The following is a 19,689-nucleotide window of genomic DNA, read 5'->3' as shown; positions in this document are numbered from 1 at the left end:
CACCAGCAGCTTTGTACTTACTGAGAATCCCACAAAAATGAACTTGCACTGCAAGGAGAAATCTTGTGGCAAGGGCTTGGTTTTGGATTTGGAGCCAGATGCTGTTCCCTGATGTGAGACTGCCCAGCATGTGACAACTGTTACCCTGCTTGTCCTCCTCAGGATGTGTCCATGAGCCACAGACACAAACTGTGCTGTCAGCTGAGCAGAGTCACCTGTCTGTGCCCCCTCCCACCTCTCTGGGATTCTGGGTGTTATCTCCTGTTGCTAAAAGACCACAAACCTTTCCTTGCTGTGGCTCAGTGTTGCAAAACTTTCCCTTTGTTGTGGGAGGTTTTGGGGGGCACTGCAAGTGCCTCACCCTGAGCAGGTCTGGCACCCACTGTGCCACTGTGCCAGTGCCACCATGCAGCTGCTGCCTGGCATCTCTGGTGACCAGGGCACGGCTGGGGCTGGGCCAGGGCAGCTCAGGCTGGAGCTCAGGGCAAGGCTCTGCCCCCAGAGGGTGCTGGCACTGCCCAGGCTGCCCAGGGAATGGGCACGGCCCCGAGGCTGCCAGAGCTCCAGGAGCCTTTGGGCAGCGCTGCCAGGGGTGCCCAGGCTGGGGCTGCTGGGGGGGCTGGGCAGGGACAGGGGCTGGGCTGGGGGATCCTGGTGGGTCCCTCCAGCTCAGGACATTCTGTGATCCCATGGCTCTGTGATCTTTGAGGCTCTCTGTGTGCCCCAGCTCCTGGAGCCCAGACAGGCTCACACCAAGCCTCTCATCCCTGGGGGGCTTCTGGGTCCAGGATCTCTGGGGCAGTGGAGAAACCCATTCTTATTTTCAAGGTCCCATTAATCTGAACTGATTGGACTGAGGACCTCAGGCAAGTAAATGCAGGGACAGCATTTACTGTTCCTGGCCTGGAGGAGCCCCCAGCCCCTGGGACGCCCGAGGCTCTGCTGGAGCACAGCTCTGGGAGACTCTTGGGTGGTGTTTCCTGTCCACCCCCACAGTGGTTTGAGGTGTCAGGTTTGTCCCCTGCAGCTGCTCTCTGTGGTCCTGCTCTTGTAAAAACCAAACTTTACTTTCTCACTGAGAACAGCAAGGGCGATCAGAGGGATCAGATTTGCTTTCAGGCTGCAACTTCTGCAGAGTGCTGGGATTAGTCGGCAACTTCTTCCCTCCTCCTGCTGTGATTTGTGACTGGTGTAAGTGGGAAGTGACAGGAGGGAGCAGAGGGTGTGTTTGTGCGGTGTGGAACTGCCAGGCAGGTTTATCCCTCCTGTCACAGGACTCACCAGCCTCAGGAAGCGGCTGCCAAGTGAGGGGAGCCTCATCCAAAGCTCGCTGGGTGCAGCAGCCCCTTGGGAAGGGCTCTCTGGGCTCCCTGGTGCCTCTCCCCAGGGCAGGGGACATTTCCAGGACACTCAGTGCCAAGAGATGAGCTCCCTATAGCTCCTCCTGTGCTGCTCCTGTGCTTCCAGGTGACTCTCTTTGTCTACTCCGACCTGCTGCTCTTCACCAAGGAGGACGAGCCCGGGCGCTGCAACGTGCTGAGGAACCCTCTGTACCTGCACAGTGTCAAGCTCCAGGAGGGTGAGTGTTTGCAGCAGCAGCTGGAGGCATTTTGGGGGTTTTCTGGCTGCTGGCTGCAGATGTTTCTGGCCAGCAGCACCCTGCTCTCCTGGTGCTTCCAGGTCATCCTTGCTGGGTGCCAGCACCACCCCTGCTGTCGCTGCATTTACCTGGGAGCTCCATCTCCTGGCACACCTCAGGAGCACCCAGGCCCTTTCCAGCCTTTCTGGGTGCATGGCTCAGGATCTGGGCTGGCATTGCCCAAGTGGTGTCACACTGTGACAGCAGGGACTGGCCAAGGCTGGGAAAGGGAACTGAAGCCTTGAGGTTTCCCCCATGGTGCCTCGAGGGAGTTCAGAGATTGGCTCCAAGCGTGGCTGGCCAAGCTCTGATGACCTTGACTTTGCTACTTCTCTCTTGAGCTGCCCACGGTTTCCCTGTTGCTCACATCCATCCCCCTGCTCACCCCTCTGGGGAGGAAAGAGCAAACCCTCAGAGCAGGCCTGGGGACCTTGCCCTCACCCTGCACTTTGGCTGACACCTTTTGTGTCCAGCTGAGGGCTCAGAGAGGGCTGGGATGACTGGAAATGGGTTAATTCAGGCTGTACAAAAGACTGCCTTTAGCTCCTCATGGTCTAAAGAGGAATAAGGGAATTTCTCTACCACATCCTATTTGCTATGGTGGAGCCACTTGTTGGCCCTGGGCCCAGTTTCACCTTGTTCCTTGTGTGCTGTGGTTGCTTTTGGGTATGGGCTTGTTTTATGTACAGTTACCTGAGTGTGCCACAGCTCCTCCTGCAGCCCAGGCAGCTGCCCTGGGACCCCTGGGACAGGGGAAATCAGGATGAAATTGAAGGAGAAACTTTCCTGTCATGAGGTTGGTCAGATATTGAGTGACCCAGAGAGGCTGTGGGATCTCCAGTCCTGGAGGCATACAGGACTCCTGAGTGCCCTGCTCTGGGTGCTTGGTCAGGGATTGGACTCCAGAGCCCACCAGAGAGGCCCCTTCCACCCCAAATTACTCTGGAAGTGATGAGCAATGTCTTTATGCAGTCCTATGGCCCTGACCAAAAGGAATGAATCCAGATCTGGGCTGCTTCTCCAAAGGGATCCTTTTCTGGGTGAATTTTGCTGCTTCTCATGACTTTCCCCAGCTGAGCCACGAGCCCTATGGATGAGCTGTGTCTCTCCACAAGCATCACGTTGTTCTGAGCTCAGTGCTGGACACCACAGGCTGCCTGTCACTTGTTATTTCCCATTTCCAGCAACGTTTCTGTTTCCAGATGAATTCCCTGACCTATTTGGTGGGAGCAGAAGCACGGGGGAGGGAGATGGGGCACCACGGCCACGAGCCACTGAGAAAAGCCATTGAAGCCTCCCTGGGCTTTGTTGAGTGTGTTCTCAGCACTGCTTATTTCTAAGAAAGGGACAAAAGAAATTGTTCCTCGTTAAAGTGCTTTTGGTCAGCTCCTGGGCTGTGTGTGTGCTGCTCCTGGCTGCTCCCAAAGACTGAGGAATAGCTCTGCTTGGAGAAATCAGCATCCCTGCTGCTGCTCCTGGCTCTGCACAGGACTGTGCCTCCTCACCTCGGCCATGGGGGATTCATGGGCAGTTTTCTGCCACTTCTTTCCTTGTTGCCATAATAACTCGGCTGGATCCTGTCTGGAATAGCTTCCCAAGGCTCTCCAAAGGAGATGGGGTCCCTGCAGCACTGAGCCATCCCCCGTGCACTGGGAATCCAGCCCAGCTGCTGTTCAGGCAGCTCAGACCCTCCTGCTTGGGGCAGGGCTGCTTCAAAGGCGGCTGGAGGGAGCTGGGAGCTGTCTGTCCCTCTTGGCAGGGGTTTGCTGCCGCTCTCCTGAATGACTGAGAGGCCCATGAATAGGAACAGGCGTGTGGCTGCCTCCAACAATTGAGACATCTCCGGTGCGCTCAGGGCCATTGTGCTGTTTCCTGTTCCTGCGCTCGCTGCTCTGTGCGAAAGCAAATCAGTCTGATCTGCCTCACAATGCTGCCTCTTCCTGCTTTACAGCCCAGCACGGGCTGATGAGCTGGCTGCAGTGACACAGGACTGGCTTCCTCAGCAGCCACTGTGGGAATTTCCACACACGGGATCCTGGTTCCCCCCCATGGGTGTGCTCAGCTTTGGGACAGAGAGGAGCTTTCCTTAATCCCCACTCTGGGAGCCCATCCCCAGCTGGGATCCTGCAAACAGGGGCTTCTCCACATCCCATCCTGCTGTGTTGTGCAGCCCCAAGATGCTCAAGGGGCAGCAGTGGGGTTTATGAGCCTTCTGTGCTTCCTTGGAGTGCTGAGGAGCACCCAGGGTTTGCCCTGCCACACTCCCCCAGTGGGATGAGCTTGTCCCCTCCTGCAGCTGGGTTTGGATGTGCCCAGCAGCATATCCCACACACCAGGGCCTGGCAGCACCTTGTCCTGGCTGCTGGGTGCAGTCCCAGCCTGGCTGAGCAGAGCTGAGGGTTTGGGCTCGGGGTGCCTGCCCTCAGCAGGGCACTGGCACAGCCGCAGCACCAGCTGCCCTCTTTGCCCATCTTTCTGACCCAACACCAGCCATGCACCCCCAGATCCTGAGAGCAGCAGGTGCTGTCCATGGCTGCACAGGGAAGTGGCAGAGGCAGAGAGGAGCTGCTGTGCTGGCTCAGACAGTGTGGGTGTGCAGGACAGGGCTTTGCTGAACAGGGGACGTGTCCCTGCAGAGCTCCCACTGAGCCTCGTGCCCAGCCTGGCACAGGCTCAGCTCACGTCACTCTGGAAGGCAAACCAGCCCCAGCTCAGCACATCAGGAAGAGAAGGAAATACCTCCAAGTGAGCTTTTTCCTCCTGCTTATTTCTTCTTAGCATTTCCCTGACTTTGGTTGAGGGAATGTGCTGTGCTGCTGTCACGAGAGCTGTGGGGAGCAGAGCTGGGGATCATCCTGGGATCTGCCACCTCTTCAGTGCCAGCCTGTGCCTCTCCTGTGTATTTCTGGGCTCTGGGCACATCAGGCTCTGCTGCTCCACCCTGAGCCTCCAAAGACATGGAAGGAATCCTAGCAAACCTGGTTTGTGGTGAAATCTGCACCCAGGTCAGCCCTGCCTGGCTCTGCCATTGCCCTCCAGCCTCCCCCTGTGCCCTGCCAGGGATCAGCCCTGCCTCAGCCCAGCTGCTGGGATGGGCAGCCAGTGCATTACTGAAGTTCTTCCTAAAGGCTGGTAGAAAATGGGATTTAAGCCATTCCTTAGCCCAGACTGGCCCCCTGCTTTGTGTGTTCTGCTGGGCCGTGAGTGGCAGTGAGTCCTGGAGGGACAGGAACAGCAGCTGCTGGCTCTGGAGGCTGCTGGTGCCAGGATTCACAGCTCAGGGGAGAGGAATTTGAAAGGGAACTTAATTCTGGTGGGTTTGCACCTTGTCAGGATCAGCTGTTACTGCAGAAGGAATCCACAGAGGCCCAAGGGGAGCAGGGTCATTCCCTGGGCTGGCACACTCCAACAGGACCTTTCTTTATGAGGATCCTCACACTATGAAAAGCACGTTCACTCTTCTGTGAAAATGTAAAAAGTTTAATAAAGAACAATAGGAGACAAGGACCATGGGGCAAAGGTTATTAGGGCTGGGTGCATCTTGGCACCTAAGTGTTATCTTTGGGGATACCCTTTAAATACCTTTTAATTACATCAGCCTATTGCACATTCACAGACCCTTTTGCATAGTAAACTTTTCCTTAAATTAGTTTACATATTCTAAGAATTGTTTAGCATATCTGCTCCTTGAATCTGTTTTTTTAGAGTATGTGTATTTTTGGTCGTGGTTTTGGTCTATTTTTATTATTTCTAGTTTTTGGGCCTAGGTCCACACTGTGACACTCCATGGTGAGTGCTGATAGTTGGCACATCTGTAGTAGGTGTCTTCTTCATATGTTTATTGAATGTTATCTCATCTAAGAAGGCAGTTTAATGCAAGTATAGCTATTTCACTAGTATGTCTAAGCTTAATTAACAAAAGAAATTAAAAATATATATTTGTAACAAAGTTACTTTTACACTACTCATATAAAATCCATTTTTATATTTGTGAAAAGCCAATATTATAATATGTATCTATAACAACATCATCAGGGAAAACCTGGTTAAAGCTCCTAAGGAAACCCAGCTGGGATGTGCTGTGACCTGCTGTGCCAGTCAGCCTGGAGGGGTCCTGGGGCAGGGCAGAGCAGGGCCCAGCTCAGGAGCAGCAGGACTCGTGGTGTGCAGCCTTTTCTGAGAGGAAAAGCACAGGGTGAGGGGGTCCAATGGGCTCCACAGGGAAATGCTGCTGGTGGTCCTGCTGGGAGTGATGGGAGAGGGCTGGGAGCACTCAGGCACTGCCATGGGGGCAGTGGGTGTTTCTCTGTGTGCTGAGGTGAGGGATGGGCTCCCAGCCAGGCCCAGCTCCTCCTGCTGCCAGGATCCAGCTCCCTCCCCTCCTGGGAATGAGGATGTGGAGGGGCAACCCTGGGGGAGCACAGGGAAGATTTTGGGAACACCTGAGAGGGCCCCAGCAGCAGTCCCAGTGGTGCTGGGCTCCAGCAGCCACTGTCACACAGTGTCCTGGTGTCCCTGCAGGGATTTTCCAGCCCAAATCCTGCAAAATGCATTAAGACTGAAGCTGGCAGTGGAGGCAGAGCTGTGACCCCACAAAGGACAGCTGGAATAGACACCCAGCAAAGAGCTCCAGGCCAGTTCTTCCTGGTTTCACGTGGCCCAGGGAGTGACTCAAGAGGCACCTGAGTCCCTCGGTGGGTCACAGCTCTTATCTGGACATTTGGGCTGCTGCCTGCAGCAGGAGAATTGTTTTCCTCCAGGGAACAGGGTGTTTCCAGCCCTGTGCAGAGCCTGTTCCCATCCAGCAGCTCAGGCTGCTGAAATGAAGCAGAGCTTGTGCTGACACCCCTGGCAGTGGGATCTGCATCCATGGCCAGGCTGCAGCCCTGGGCTCCTGGCACAGATAATGGCATTAGGAGGGTCAGGGAAGCAGCAACCCCACAGTGCTGCCAAGGGGCTGTGAAGGGGCCAGCCAGCTCCTGGAGAAGGGATGTTCTGCTCTGGAGATGGGATATCCTGCTCTGGAGATGGGATGTTCTGCTCTGGAGATGGGCTGTCCTGCTCTGGAGATGGGATGTCCTGTCCTAGAGATGGGATGTCCTGTTCTGGAAATGGGATGTCCTGCTCTGGAGATGGGCTGTCCTGTTCTGGAAATGGGATGTTCTGCTCTGGAGATGGGATGTCCTGCCCTGGAGATGGGCTGTCCTGCTCTGGAGATGGGATGTTCTGCTCCAGAGCTGTGCTGTCCTGCTCCAGAGCTGAGGTGACCCTGTCCTGGGGCAGTTCCATGTCCTCCTGTGGGTTGGTGTATGCCTGGAGCTGGCTTCCCTCGAGGCTGGGGACACACCAGGGCCAGGGCAGATCCTCAGGAATGCCTTTTGGTTGGGTGCAGGGAAGGCTGGGCCTGCAGGGACCAGCCTGGCACACAGCTGGGGTCAGCCACATCTCCTGGGGTGTCTGGCAGCAGCTGAGGAGCTGCTCTGGGCTGCTCCATCATTCAGCAGGAGCTGCATGGCAGAGTTGGTGATTGTGTTGTCCCCAGCACCATCTCCTTGCACAAAGCTGTGGAAGTTCCCTGGCTGGGTCTCCTTGGTGTCCCCATGCTGGGCAGTTTGTCCTCAGCCCAAAGGAGCAGGATGAGCTCCTGCCCCTGCCCCGTCCTGCTGCTTCCCATTGCTCTGGGATTTCGCTCCATCCCTTTGCAGAGGCAGGGAGGAGGCTGGGACAGACAGCAGGACCACCAGGACCACCAGGAGCAGCCAGGACTTGGGGCAAGAAGCTGGGAATGAGATGCAGGACCAGGAGTTTCTCTGTGAGTCCTCCTGGGAGCAAAGTGCCCCCAGGGATAGGATGGAGACACCCATCCCTGATTCCCAGGATGGCTCTGTGGGTGCTGCAGGTCCTGTGCAGCCCCTGGGATGCTCCGACAGGCTGCAGGTGCCAAGGCAGGCTGGGCAGCAGGGCCTGCAGTGCCTCTGAATGCAGCAAACCCTTTCCAAAGGAGGAACCTCGGGAGGATCCCTGCCAGGGCACTGAGTCCCTGCAGGGCCCCGCCGTGCCCAGCCCTGCAGATGCCACATACATCACCCAGCTCACAGCCTGGTACTGGGGACAACAACAAACACTCATTCAGGGCTGTCTCTCAGCCAGTTCCTCTGCCAGTGGCTCCTCTTGCAGAAATGCAGCTGCAGCTTCACCCTGACCCCGGTTTCTCTTCCCTGCAGGTTCAGAAGATCGCAAGTTCTGCATCCTTTACCTGGCGGAGGTGAGTGCTGCTGATTTCCACTTTAACCTTCCAGTGAGAGCTGGGCAGGTCCTGACAGCTCTGATCCTTTTTCTGGGGCAAAGACACTGAAAAAATTAATTTTAACTTCTCTTTAAATGAATTTGCCAGAAGCCTGGAAAATAAATGCAATGGCTGTAGAATATGTGAATAAGAAGCTGCTAAAAGGAGCTTGGGTAGCACTAGGACAGGTTTCTTTTCCCCTTCTCCCTGTGGATCTTCCTTGAGACATCTCACTTTTGTTTTCTCTTAGGATTCTTACCCCTGGGGGCAGTTTTCCTTGCCAAGTGTTTTGTCATTATTTTTAGGCACCTTGCTTTTCTTGTATTCAAACATCCAGGTTTGGAGCCCTCAAATAAAATAAGGAAGCCCAGTGTGAAAGCAAAATCACAGCTGTAAACCCACATGTGGCTGAGTGCTCTAAGCAGCTTTGGAGTCACCCAGACTGTGGCACAGTCCCTTTTGTCAAGTCAAGGACCCTGCAGAGTTGGTTCTCACTGCACCTCCCTAACCATTGAAGGCCTTGGGGTTTTTTTGCTTTCGCAGTGACTTTGCTGTGTTCCTGCTTTCAAGGCCTTGCACTCTCTGAGGCGGGAAGGTGGGTCTGGGAAAGCTCCCCAGGGCACAGAGGAGAAAGGCAAACACTGCTGAGCAGCCCTGTGCAATAATGAGCCATTGTGAGGGCTGGGTGCTAATGCTCAGGGTGGAAGTTGTTCACCTTGAGAGGCTGGAGCTGGGCCAGGGCACGACTCACTGCAGAATCCTGCACTCCTCTCCTGTTCCTTCCTTCCTTGTCTGCTGTGTGCTCTGTGGCAGGGGCTGAGCCTCCCCTGGCTTTGCTCACTGTGTGTCCCAGGCAATGTCACCCTGGGCTGGGGACAGCTGCGCTGTGACTCAGCCAGGCTGGGCTGGGTGCTTGGATGAGCCTCTCCAGTATTTCTCAGGCACTTGGAAAAATGCACTCAGAGTCTGATGTTTGGTTTGGAAGCTCAGTGCCCCTAAGTAGAAGTGACCAAAACAGAGCTGGCTGTGTTTCATGAGATCCTGAGATGTGAAGAGTGTCTTTGTCAGGCTGTAATGAAGGGCTGGGCTTTCTTCTGAGGGGCCTAATTTGCTGTGAGAGCTCTGCTGATGGAGATCCCTGGCATTGCTGTGGCTGGAGTGGAGCAGTTGGGTAGAAAATATGAGGTTTTTGCTTTCCCACCTCCTGTTCCCCCATGGATTTCAACAGTTCTGGACTGGCCACGCTGTGGGACTCTGCAAACCCTGGCTGCTCCTCCTGGGCTGCTTTGGGGCACTCACAAGGGCAGTGGAGCTTCCCAGCAGCTCTGCCACGTGCTGGACCCCAGGGCTGGGTGATCCCCCCTGCACTGCCAGCCCAGCTCTGAGGTGACACTGGGCAGCCCTGGCTTGGGGACAGCACCTGGCCAAGCAGGGTGTGCCCTGTGCCACCCTTCCCTCCCATCCCCATGGCTGTAAGAGCTGAAATGAGAGATGTGGAACTCCAGGAGCTCTCCAAAATGCAGTTTATTGTATCCAAAATGCAGTTTATTGTATCCAAGAGGTTACAGCAGTCCAGGGTGGGTGACAGAGCTGTGCCCACAGCTGTCAGCTCCAGCTGCAGGCAGGCCTGGAGACCCTTTGGTTTTGGTTACAGTGCATTCTAGACTTTTCTTTGCTGAGCATCTTAATACAGTAGAACCAATCTATACCTTAACTATTACCTATAGCCTATCATAACTACTGTCATTACCATATTCATGTCACTGTTCTCCAATCACTAAAAGTTAGTACATTGCAGTTTAAGCTAGAAGTTGTTTTTCAGTTTTTTTGCAGTGAAAAATTCTGAGACTTTTTTTCTACTTGCAACTTTGCTGCCTTGTTTGCCTGAGCTCTCTTTCTGCTTGGTAAAAACATCTTCTTGTTTGGGATGGGTTCATCCTTTGCTCTAAGCCATAAAAACCCCTTCTAACTAACACACACCTTTGTTAGGTTGTGTTAACACACTTTGTTAACACACCCTTTGCCTCCTTGGTTATCCAGTAAGACTGGCTCAGCAATTCTTTTCTTCTATATCAAAATTTGCTTCCATCTCTATTCCTTCTTCAGATTCTCCATTTAAAAATCTTTCTGCTAAGCATCTGTGAGACTTTCTTGTCAGACTTTCATCCTTCCCAACACAAGGCTGCTGCTCTGTCCTCAGCTGGCTCCAAGGTAGAGGGGACAGGAACCTGCCAGCTGTGGGTACCCAGCAGTGGGAAATTGGGGTTTGAAAGGGGAACAAGGTGGGGATGTGCCTGTGAGTCAGCAGTGAGCCAGGGCAGCATGGGGCTCTCCCAGCACACTTCTCTCAGACGTCTCTTCTGGGAAGCAGTGACCTGTGACCTGCAGGTCACCTCCCCAGGAGCCACAGGGAGGGGGGACAGGGCTGCAGGGCTGGGGATGGGGCAGGAGAGCAGGAACCCCCCAGATGTGCAGCACAGGGGCTGTGCCCTTGGTCCCATGTGGAGAGATGGGCTCTTCAGAAGGGATGGGATGTTCTGGGAGCCAGCCTGGGAGCATTCAAACATCTGATTCCTGCAGGGAAGACAACAGGAACATCTCCTTCAGGTTATCTCTCTTTTCTTTTTGGCATTCACATTTTGGGAGCAGATCTTTGCTTACAGGCCTGTGGGGTGTCACCAGGAGGCTGGGAGGGGACAGTCCCCTCAGAGGTGTCCCTGCAGGCTGGCTCTCACAGAAACACTGCAGGGGTCACTGGGGAGGCTGTGGGTCCCTCTCTGGCCTCGTGGGAGGCTGGGTTTGTGTGATAAGGTGATTTTTGCAGTGGGCCTGCTCTCAGATGAGGGCTGGGGCTGGGCACTGGGAAGTGGCACTTGCAGCAGTCGTTGGGTCATCTCAGTGCAGCTCTCCCCAGCACCTGGCAGCTCTGGTGTCCAGTGGGTGCCACACTCTGCTTCTGGCACCTTCTTTTGCCCTGCTGAAAAGCTCAGCCTCCTTCCTGGCTGTGGGAACAGCCTCTGCAAGGATGGGCTCTGCAAGGATGGGCTCCCCTGAGGGGCTGGCTATGCCCTGGGGACAGGGATTGCCCTGGAGAGGGGCTGGCTGTGCCCTGGGGACAGGGATTCCCTTTGAGAGGGGCTGGCTGTGCCCTGGGGACAGGGATTGCCTTTGAGAGGGGCTGGCTGTGCCCTGGGGACAGGGATTGCCCTGAGGGGCTGGCTGTGCCCTGGGGACAGGGATTGCCCTTTGAGAGGGGCTGGCTGTGCCCTGGGGACAGGGATTGCCCTTTGAGAGGGGCTGGCTGTGCCCTGGGGACATGTTCAGGTTCCTGAGGGGGGTCAGGACTGCCTGGCTGCCCAGCCCGTGGCAGCTGGAAGGGATGAGGATGGATAGGGGCAGGATGTGTGAGCTCTCATGGCATTTTGGCCCCGTGTCACCCTCAGGGGTCTCTCCCCATCGTGACCTGCTCCATCCCTGGCTCTGTGTGCCCTGAGCCTCTCCTGGCTCTGTCCCTGCTGCTGGTGGCCCAGGGGGGTTTGTGGCCACTCTCAGCTGGGCTCCTGTCGCCCTGGGCTGGGCAGACACATCCATTGTGCTGCTGTGATGGGCTGGGAGGTCGGAGGAAGCTCTTGAGCTGCTGTTTGTTGCCCACAAATCATCTGCAATGAACACTAATGTGTTTAGTGCTGCTGAGAGCTGAGAGGAGCCCACGGGGCCAGGCTGCCACTGCCTTTGCTGCAGGAAGAGCTCTCTGCTGAAGCCTTGAGCTGCAGCCTCCTGCTATTGCTCATCTTGAGGGTTTCTGAGTAATGTTCTGACCCATAAGGTCACAGATTTGCATTTGGATCTGACACATTACAAAACGAAAGTATGTTCTAATACCTGTGAGTTCCTTAATTTATTATAAACAAGAGAGAAAATTCCAACCTTCAGGAAGTGTCACAAAAAAAGATACTGCTGTTCATCCTGTCTAATTGTGTGTAATAAATCACTGCACACAGTTGGAACCCTGGGCAGTGTGGCTGTTTGCAGGCAGAGCTAAGCAGGAGCTGCAGAGCCTGCTGTGGGTTCCAGCAGAAGGGTGTTTGTTTTTCAGCCTCTGCAAGGTGAGAACTGTAGGGTTTGGAGATCCTGAGTGAACATGGACCCGGTTCTAGAGGGGCACTTGGCATCCTGGAAAGGCTGAATGTAGAATGGCATTAGAATGAATTGTAAAATGGGATTGTCCCCTGTGGGGGTTTTGTTCCTTCTGGTGGCTGTGATAGCCCCAGCACAGACATGAGCCAGGATTTTGGAGGTGAAGGTGGCGCCTTTACATCTCAGGAATGCCTGAGTGTGTACCTGGGATCACAGAGTCCCAGAAGAGCCAAGGCAGGGGCACCTGGAGCAGGTGGCACAGGAAGGTGTCCAGGTGTCTCCAAAGAGGGACACCCCACACCCTCCCTGGGCAGCTGTTCCAGGGCTCTGCCACCCTCGTGGAGAAATGTTCTTCCTCATGTTGGGTGGAACTCCTGGTGTTTCAGTTTATGGCCATTACAGCTCCTCTGTTTTTTATGTTTGCCAGCTGATATGTTAAAAACTCCTGGCAGTGCACTGAGACCCTGCCTGGGCCATCTTTCCTTTTGGGATTTTAAATCCTGATTTGAGCATTGCAATAGGTGGCACAGGGTGCCCAGAGCAGCTGTGGCTGCCCCTGCATCCCTGGCAGTGCCCAAGTGTTGGACAGGGCTTGGAACAACCTGGGACAGTGGGAGGTGTCCCTGCCATGGCAGGGGGTGGGATGGGATGAGCTTTAAGGTCCTTTCCAACCCAAACCAGTCTGGGTTTCTGGGACTGGATGTGGCACTTGGTGACATGATCTAGTTGAGGTGTTAGAACATGGGTTGGACTTGATGATCTTAAAGGTCTCTTCCAACCTAGAATTTCTGTGATTCAGTGTGGACCCACATTTCTGCATCCCACAAGATTTGGGGTGTGGGAGTTTGTCTGCATTTTCCCCATTCCCCACTCCCTGCAGGACACACACACCTCATGGGATGTGTACAAGCTGTCAGCAGGGAATGTTTGCTGCCTGCTGGGAATGGGCAGCCTCAGAGGGAGCTGTGTGGAGCTGTGAGTGTGCTCCAGGGCTGCATTCACACCCTTCCCTGCTCCGGAAATATCCTGCTGAGAGGAAACTGCAGGTCAGGGGTTTAATGCATTGTTACAAGTGTTTGATTCCAGCCCAACACATTCAGACCAAATCGACTTAAAACCAAACAGCTCAGTAAGTTTTTCCTTTGAAAAGCACTGCCAAGTTTGATCTTTTCTTTTTCCTCTAGAAGTTTTCATCTGCAGACAGAGGAGTTTGTCTTGGGAAACAGAAAAACCTTCCAGCAGCAAATCCTTGTGCTGCTGTGGTGAGCACTCGTTCAGAGCTGAGCAAATTGATGCTGTGACTGTGCCTGGGCTGGCTTTGCCTTGGACATGCCCATCCTGCATGGGAGAGCCTCTGGACAAGTGCCAGTGAAATGCCACTGTCCCTCACCTTGGCCATCAGAGAATCCCACACTGGTTTGGCTTGGGAGGGACTTTAAAGATCATTTTGTCCCAGCCCTGCCATGGCCAGGGATGGCACTCGCTGGACAGGCTTGGACACTGCCAGGGATCCAGGGGCAGCTGCTCTGGCAGCCTGGCTCTGTGTGGGCACATCCCTGCTCCTGTTCCCACCCTCAGCTGTGCCCAGGGGATGCTTTGGACAAATGGATCACAGAATGCTGTAGCCTGTGTACTGTGCCTCTCTCCACCCATGGCCCAGCTCATTACACAGCAGCGTTCCTGTCTCAAGGTGTTCCCTGCTCACTGGGCGCCCTTTGGGATGTGGCATTGGCCCAAAGGGAGGAGCCAGGGAGAGCCCAGGTTCTGTCCCCAAACAGCAAATCTGAATGCTGGGAAAAGCAATTTACTGATGGCACCAAGGACGAGCCTCAGGGACACTCTGGCAGATTTTAAACTCCTGGGTAATTTGGAGCTGGCTGTTCTGGACATATCATCAGCAGAGTTTGCAAGGAGCATTTTGGGCACTATCTTAGCAGACCTAGAGAGCACTTGGGCAGATGGTTTGGTGACAGGGAGAGGGCAAAAGGGCAGGGCTGGGGGTGACATCAAAGCTATGTGCCCAAGTGTACAGCTGAGGGGAATTTGTTCAGTGAGAAGGGAGTGGAGATGAGCCTTTGTGTGGGAAATGGGCTGTGTGCTCTGCTGGAATTGTATCTCAGTTTCCTCTCATTCACAAGAGGACAGGAGAAGGTGCTTGTCAGGTTTGTGGCTGTAATTTGTGTGATGGGTTTGTCCTGCACAGGGGAAGGATCCCCTGGGCTGTGAGGGAGGCACTGCAGGCAGGGCTGGGATCAGTCCCAGGGCAGAGGCAGCCTGGAGACTCCTGGCTCTCACCCCTTTTGAATATTGTGAGAGAACAGAACTGGGCACCTCTGTTCCCATCCTGTTCAGGGAAAGGGGGACTCCCTTTGCTCCATTCTGCTGCTGGTGGCCAGGAGATGTTGCCCAATGAAAAATCCTTTCCTGCCCTCTGGCACTGCCTTTGTTTTCTCCATGGCTCCTTTCTGGGATGCTGGAGAGATTCCCCAAGGCTTGAGTCACCCCTGAGAGCTGGACACTGAGTCCCTGTGCCATGCCACACCCACAGCAGCAGCTTAACTCATTCCTGAACTGAGCTTTCCATTTCCCCCTCCAAAGGCCCTCAGGTCCCAGCCCCTGCATTTGTCTGGGTGGTGCTGAGCAGTCCCAGCTGCAGCTGCAGGGAGACAAATTCAGAGCAATGCTAGCCTGTGGAGAAGCCCCTCTGGGGGATGCTGTGACATGAGCCCATGTGCAGATGGCCCCAGATGCTGAGGTGTTCCAGAAGTGCCCAACCCAGCATCCCATGGCAGCCCCAGTGCAATGTCCCCCTGGCCCTGCTGTCTCCTGGGATGTCCCTGGAGCTGGGACACCCAAGGCAGTGGCTCTGGAGCTGGGACACCCATGGCAGTGGCTCTGGAGCTGGGCCCAGGCTGCTGCTCTGTGCAGACAGACCCTGGGCTTCACCTCTTGGCCTGGGGGCTTTCCCTGGGTCAGATGTTGGGTGACACCAGTGGCAGAAACCCCAGGCTGGCACAACCCAGAGGCTGGGCACTGCCAGCTCCTGGGCACTGCCAGCTCCCAGCTCAGGGCTCTTCAGCAGAGCAGGGAGTGCTCCTGTCCCAGCTGGAGGAGCTCATAAACAGGGACACTCTGCTCTCCTGGTTTTGTGCATCTTCACACAGCTCAGCCTGACCCTGAGTGTTGAGATAACCAAAAATCATTCGTTTTCTCCCCCCACTTTAATTTTGGGGTCATTTCCCAGCAGTTGGCAAAAAGAAGAGTAGATATGGTGCATTTACAGTGCTAGAGAGATATTAAAAAGGCCCAGACAGCACGGGGTGAGGATTCCAGAGGGCCCTGGGCTGTTTGCACTGAGGCTGGAGATCTCTGCCCATGGGGCTGTGCCAGGGAAGAGGCAGGGAAAGCTCTGGGGAAGCTCTGGGGCTGTGCTGGCCCTGGGTGGATGAGCTTGGTGCTGCTGGGGCCACTCAGCTCAGAGATGAAAGGATGTCTGCAGAGCAGGAAGGTGCTGGCCCTGCTCTCTGCTGTGTTTGCAGTGGGAGCTCCGTGCCTGGCTCCTCTCAGGGGTTCCTGGGAGGGCTTTTACCTGATGAACCACCTAAACACAGCTACCTGGCCTGGAAAACAGCCCTGTGTCCTCACTGGCTGCTCCACAGGGGGTGGAAAAGGTTCTCCAGGTTGATTTTCCTCCTGGAGGTTTAACAGAGAACCCCAGAATAGCAGAATGGTTTGAGTTGGACCTTAGAGCCCATCTTGTTCCAGCCCTGCCATGGCCAGGATGCCTCTCCCTGGGTCAGGTTGTTTGGGGTCCTGTCCAGCCTGGCCTTGGACACTTCCAGGGATGTGGCATCCACACCCTCTGGGCATCCCCCAGGCCGTGCCACCATCTGTGCTCCCAAAAACAAGACCCAGAGCATGAGATGCATGGAGAGGCTGCTGAGACTGCAGGGACTGCTGTGTCCTGCCAGTGTTATCTCCATGCACATCCTCTCCTGCAGCACCCCTGGCACCTTTTGGGCATCCCAGCTCTAGCAGGGCCCCTGCTGTTAGTGCCAGGGTTTGGTTTTTGGGCCTCACCAGTGTGCCCAGCAGTCCAAAATGCACAGGAAGAGCCCTGGTCCCCCCCACTCCCCCAGCAGGGAGCAAACAGAACTTTCTCAGCAGCCCTTGGTTGGTGGAGCATGAAGTCAGCAGGCAGCAGTGCCCTGTTTTGTGCACAGGATATTCCCAGGGCTGGCTGTTTCTCCCTGGGAAGGTTTGCTCTGTGATTTGGAGCCATTGTCGTCTGGAGCAGTTTCCGAGGTACTTCCCCTCTGGGATCTCTGCTGCCCTTGGCCAGGACCCAACCCTGAGCCTTGGAGGGCAGGGCTGGGCTGGGAGCCTGTCCCCAAAGCACCCTGCCACCAGCCTGGGGACAGAGCCTGGGGAAGGAGCACCAGAGCATCCCTGCATCTGTGGGAGGAATTGTCCAGAGCAGCTGGGGCTGCCCCTGGATCCCTGGCAGTGCCCAAGGCCAGGATGGGCAGGGCCGGGAGCAGCCTGGGACAGTGGGAGGTGTCCCTGCCATGGCACAGGGGTGGCACTGGATGGCCTTTAGGGCCCCTTGCACCTCAAATCAATCTGTGAATGTGTGACATGTCCCCTCCCTCCCAGCCTGGGAATGTGTCACTCACTCAGCCAGGACAGACAGTGGTGAGAGAACAGCCCTGGGCTCTGCTGGGCACTGAGCTCAGGGCACCAGAGGTGTCAGACTGAGTCTGGCTCCTCATTCCTCTGCTGTCTCAGCTTTGCAGTGTCACACAGAGCCCCAGTGTGTGCTGGGCCTGCACAGAGGGGTGTCTGCAGTCAGGGGCTCAGTTTGTAGGGTCTGGGGGCTCCTCCTGTGATGCTGCCATTTTCTGAGAGCTCCTTGTGTGCTGTCTGCTGGGCAAGGCAGGAGCTCTGCATGGCCAGACCTGTCCCTGGCTGCTGTGGGGTTGGGTCTCAGCCTGGGGGGAGCTGTTCCCATGGAGCAGGAGGAACTTTTCCTGCAGAGCATCCTTGGCTGTGGCAGGGCCTGGCTGGGGCTGGTGCTGGCTTGGGCCATTCTCTGCTGTACCTGCTGTGTTCTGCTGCTCTCCCTTGGGCAGTGTGGGGTGCTGGGACTGCCCTGAGCACACAGCACCTGCAATAACATGTTTGTCACTGTGAGAAGGCAGGCAGAAAGCCACTGGCAGCCACTCCAGTCGCTGCCTTTATCTGGTGGCAAAGGCCCCCTTCACACCATCTGCATCCTCCTTTCCCAGCCCTGGAGATCAAACCCTGTTTTCTCTCTGTAAATATTGGCAGGCCAGCAGCAGCCTCCCTGAAGGAAAACAATCAGGGGAGGCCGTTCCCAGCTCGCAGGGCAGCGTGTGCAGACACAGCTCCCTGAGCCCTCCCCAGCCTCCCCTGGGTGGGCAGCTCAGCACCCAGCCTGGACCAGGCTCCAGGAACACGAGTTTTATCCCAAATAACACCCAACCCTTCACCTGGCTGCATCCCAAAGGGATTTGCCTGGGTTTGGAGGCAGCTGTGGGTGCTCAGCCCATGCAGGTTGGGCTTTCCTCAGTCCAGGTGAAAGTTTTTGGGAGAGCAGGTTAATGGGAGAGGGAAAACCAGAGCTCTCTCCTTGGGGAATGCACATTGGAGAGGTTAAATATCACTGTGGTGCATTTATGTTGGATAAATGCAATTTTGGCTGTTCATGTCCCTCCTCAGTCTTGCCCACAATACCTGGCACACACTTTGGGCTGGCTGCCCTTCCCTGAGCTCTGGAGCAGAGGGAATTGTGCTCTCCTGGCTGTGCCACTCCTGGGTGGCTGAGGTTGGGGAGCCTGCAGCAGTTCAGGGGGAGCAGAAGGAGCAGGGGACACTTTGCTCTCAGCAGCCTGCAGGAGCTGAGCGTGGCTGAGTGCTAAATTCAATCAAAGAGATGGGCTGTAATTGAATCAGGGAGGGGCTCAGGGCTGGGCTAGGTGAGCTCTGTGTCTGTCACAGCCAGGGCACAGAGATGTCCTTGGAGCTGCTTTGAGCCTGGCTGCAGGGGAGCCACAGGAGCTTGGCAGGCTGGGAGTGTGCAGCAATTCCAGCATCAGGGTGGGCTCCTCACAGCTCCTCGCAGCTTTGGGGTTCTGCTGAGCTCCTGCTTTGTTCTCTTCTCATCACAGGTGTGGGGCAGGGAAGTGCCAGCCTGGATTCCATCCCAGTAAAGGGTGCCCATCCTCCCCTCTAAAGTGGGAATGATTCCTAGGGATGAGTGGGTGTCACAGTGGTGCAGCCTGGTGACCTGCTGGTGTGAGACTGGGACAGACTGGGACATCCAGGATGGGAAAAACTCACCGTGACACTCCAGGGATGCTCTGAGCATCACTGCCACCCAGGATCTGGGGGCAAGGGGGAGCCCCACCACTTCCCGTCCCTGAATCCCAAACCTCTGCTTATTCTGATTGTGCTCAGGAAGCCTGAGAAGGAATTTTCAGTGTTAAAACCTGTAGGAATAAGTGTGAGGATGTCCAGGCATAAGAAAGCTCAAACTTTCTCCTTCATGGAAGTCTCCTTGCAGGGGCAAAGGACTGAGCCAGAGCCCTCTTTCCCAGGAGGTGATGTGGGAGCTTGGTTTATTTACCACTTCAGGGGATTTTGGATGGAACATGAATGAATTCCCATCCAATGCAAACACTGATTTAAATGGTGTGACTAAAGAGCATTTCCCCTTCTGGCTGTGTTATGTCTCTGGAGTCACAAAGCTGCAGGTTCTCTCTGACCTTTCTGGGAAAAACCAGCTACTGGGGACCTGCCCTTCTGGAAGGAAATTCTGGGGGAAAGAAAAGGTCTTTTTTATGGCCCTCAGTGAACGACTCTTTTTCCTTTACTTGCAGTCTGCCCTAAAGTTGTGCTTTGATTTTTTTTTCTTTTCCCCTCTGGCCACTTAAGGAGATGATCCAACCTTGGGCATTTCTGGACCCTTTATAAAGTGAAACGTGCAAAATCCCAGCAGGCAGCAGATGTTATAATGCTTAATTTTTAGCATGAGAGATAAGCAGTTGAAGGGCTGGGACACAGCTGCTGAGGGGACTTGGTCAGAAAGTTCCTTAAGTCAGTGAGATTTGACCCAAAGAAAACCTGTCCAGGAGGACCAGAAGGTGTGTGCAGGGAAGGGCACAAGAGGAGGTGGGCTCAGCTGGGATGACTTCACATCATTTCTCTTAATTCCTTCCTTGCTGCATGTTGCTAACAGACAGTGTGTGACCAGAGCTGGAGCTTCATCCCCACATTCATCCTGGTGAGGAACAGGACAGGGAGGCTGGAGTTTACCCCCAGATTCATCCTGGTGTTCAGTGAGGAGCAGGATGGGGAGGCTGCTGTGAAGTTTATCCCTAAATTCTGGTCCTGGTGTTCAGTGAGGAGCAGGATAGGGAAGCTGCTCTGGAGTTTATCCCCAAATTCATCCTGATGTAAAGTGAGGAACAGGACAGGGAGGCTGGAGTTTATCCCCAAATTCATCCTGGTGTTGAGGAACAGGATGGGGAGGCTGCTGTGGAGTTTATCCCCAGATTCATCCCGATGTTAAGTGAGGAACAGGACAGGGAGGCTGGGGTTTATC

General features: G+C 55.1%; 1 protein-coding gene across 5 annotated transcripts in view; it reads left to right on the top strand.

Moving 5' to 3' along the window:
* The window catches only part of RGS3 (regulator of G protein signaling 3), a 77,818-nt gene that overhangs the window by 30,587 nt on the left and 27,542 nt on the right, over window positions 1-19,689 (top strand). For all 5 annotated transcript variants that reach the window (XM_074556113.1, XM_074556114.1, XM_074556115.1 and 2 more), the window contains 2 exons: window positions 1,468-1,579; window positions 7,864-7,904. In XM_074556113.1, coding sequence (XP_074412214.1) covers window positions 1,468-1,579; window positions 7,864-7,904 — 153 coding nt within the window. The remainder of the gene's footprint in view (window positions 1-1,467; window positions 1,580-7,863; window positions 7,905-19,689) is intronic.

Source organism: Zonotrichia albicollis, chromosome 21 (assembly GCF_047830755.1).
Source record: "Zonotrichia albicollis isolate bZonAlb1 chromosome 21, bZonAlb1.hap1, whole genome shotgun sequence".
In the NCBI taxonomy this organism is placed as follows: Eukaryota; Metazoa; Chordata; class Aves; order Passeriformes; family Passerellidae; genus Zonotrichia; species Zonotrichia albicollis.
This window is presented reverse-complemented; position numbering and strand designations above follow the sequence as displayed.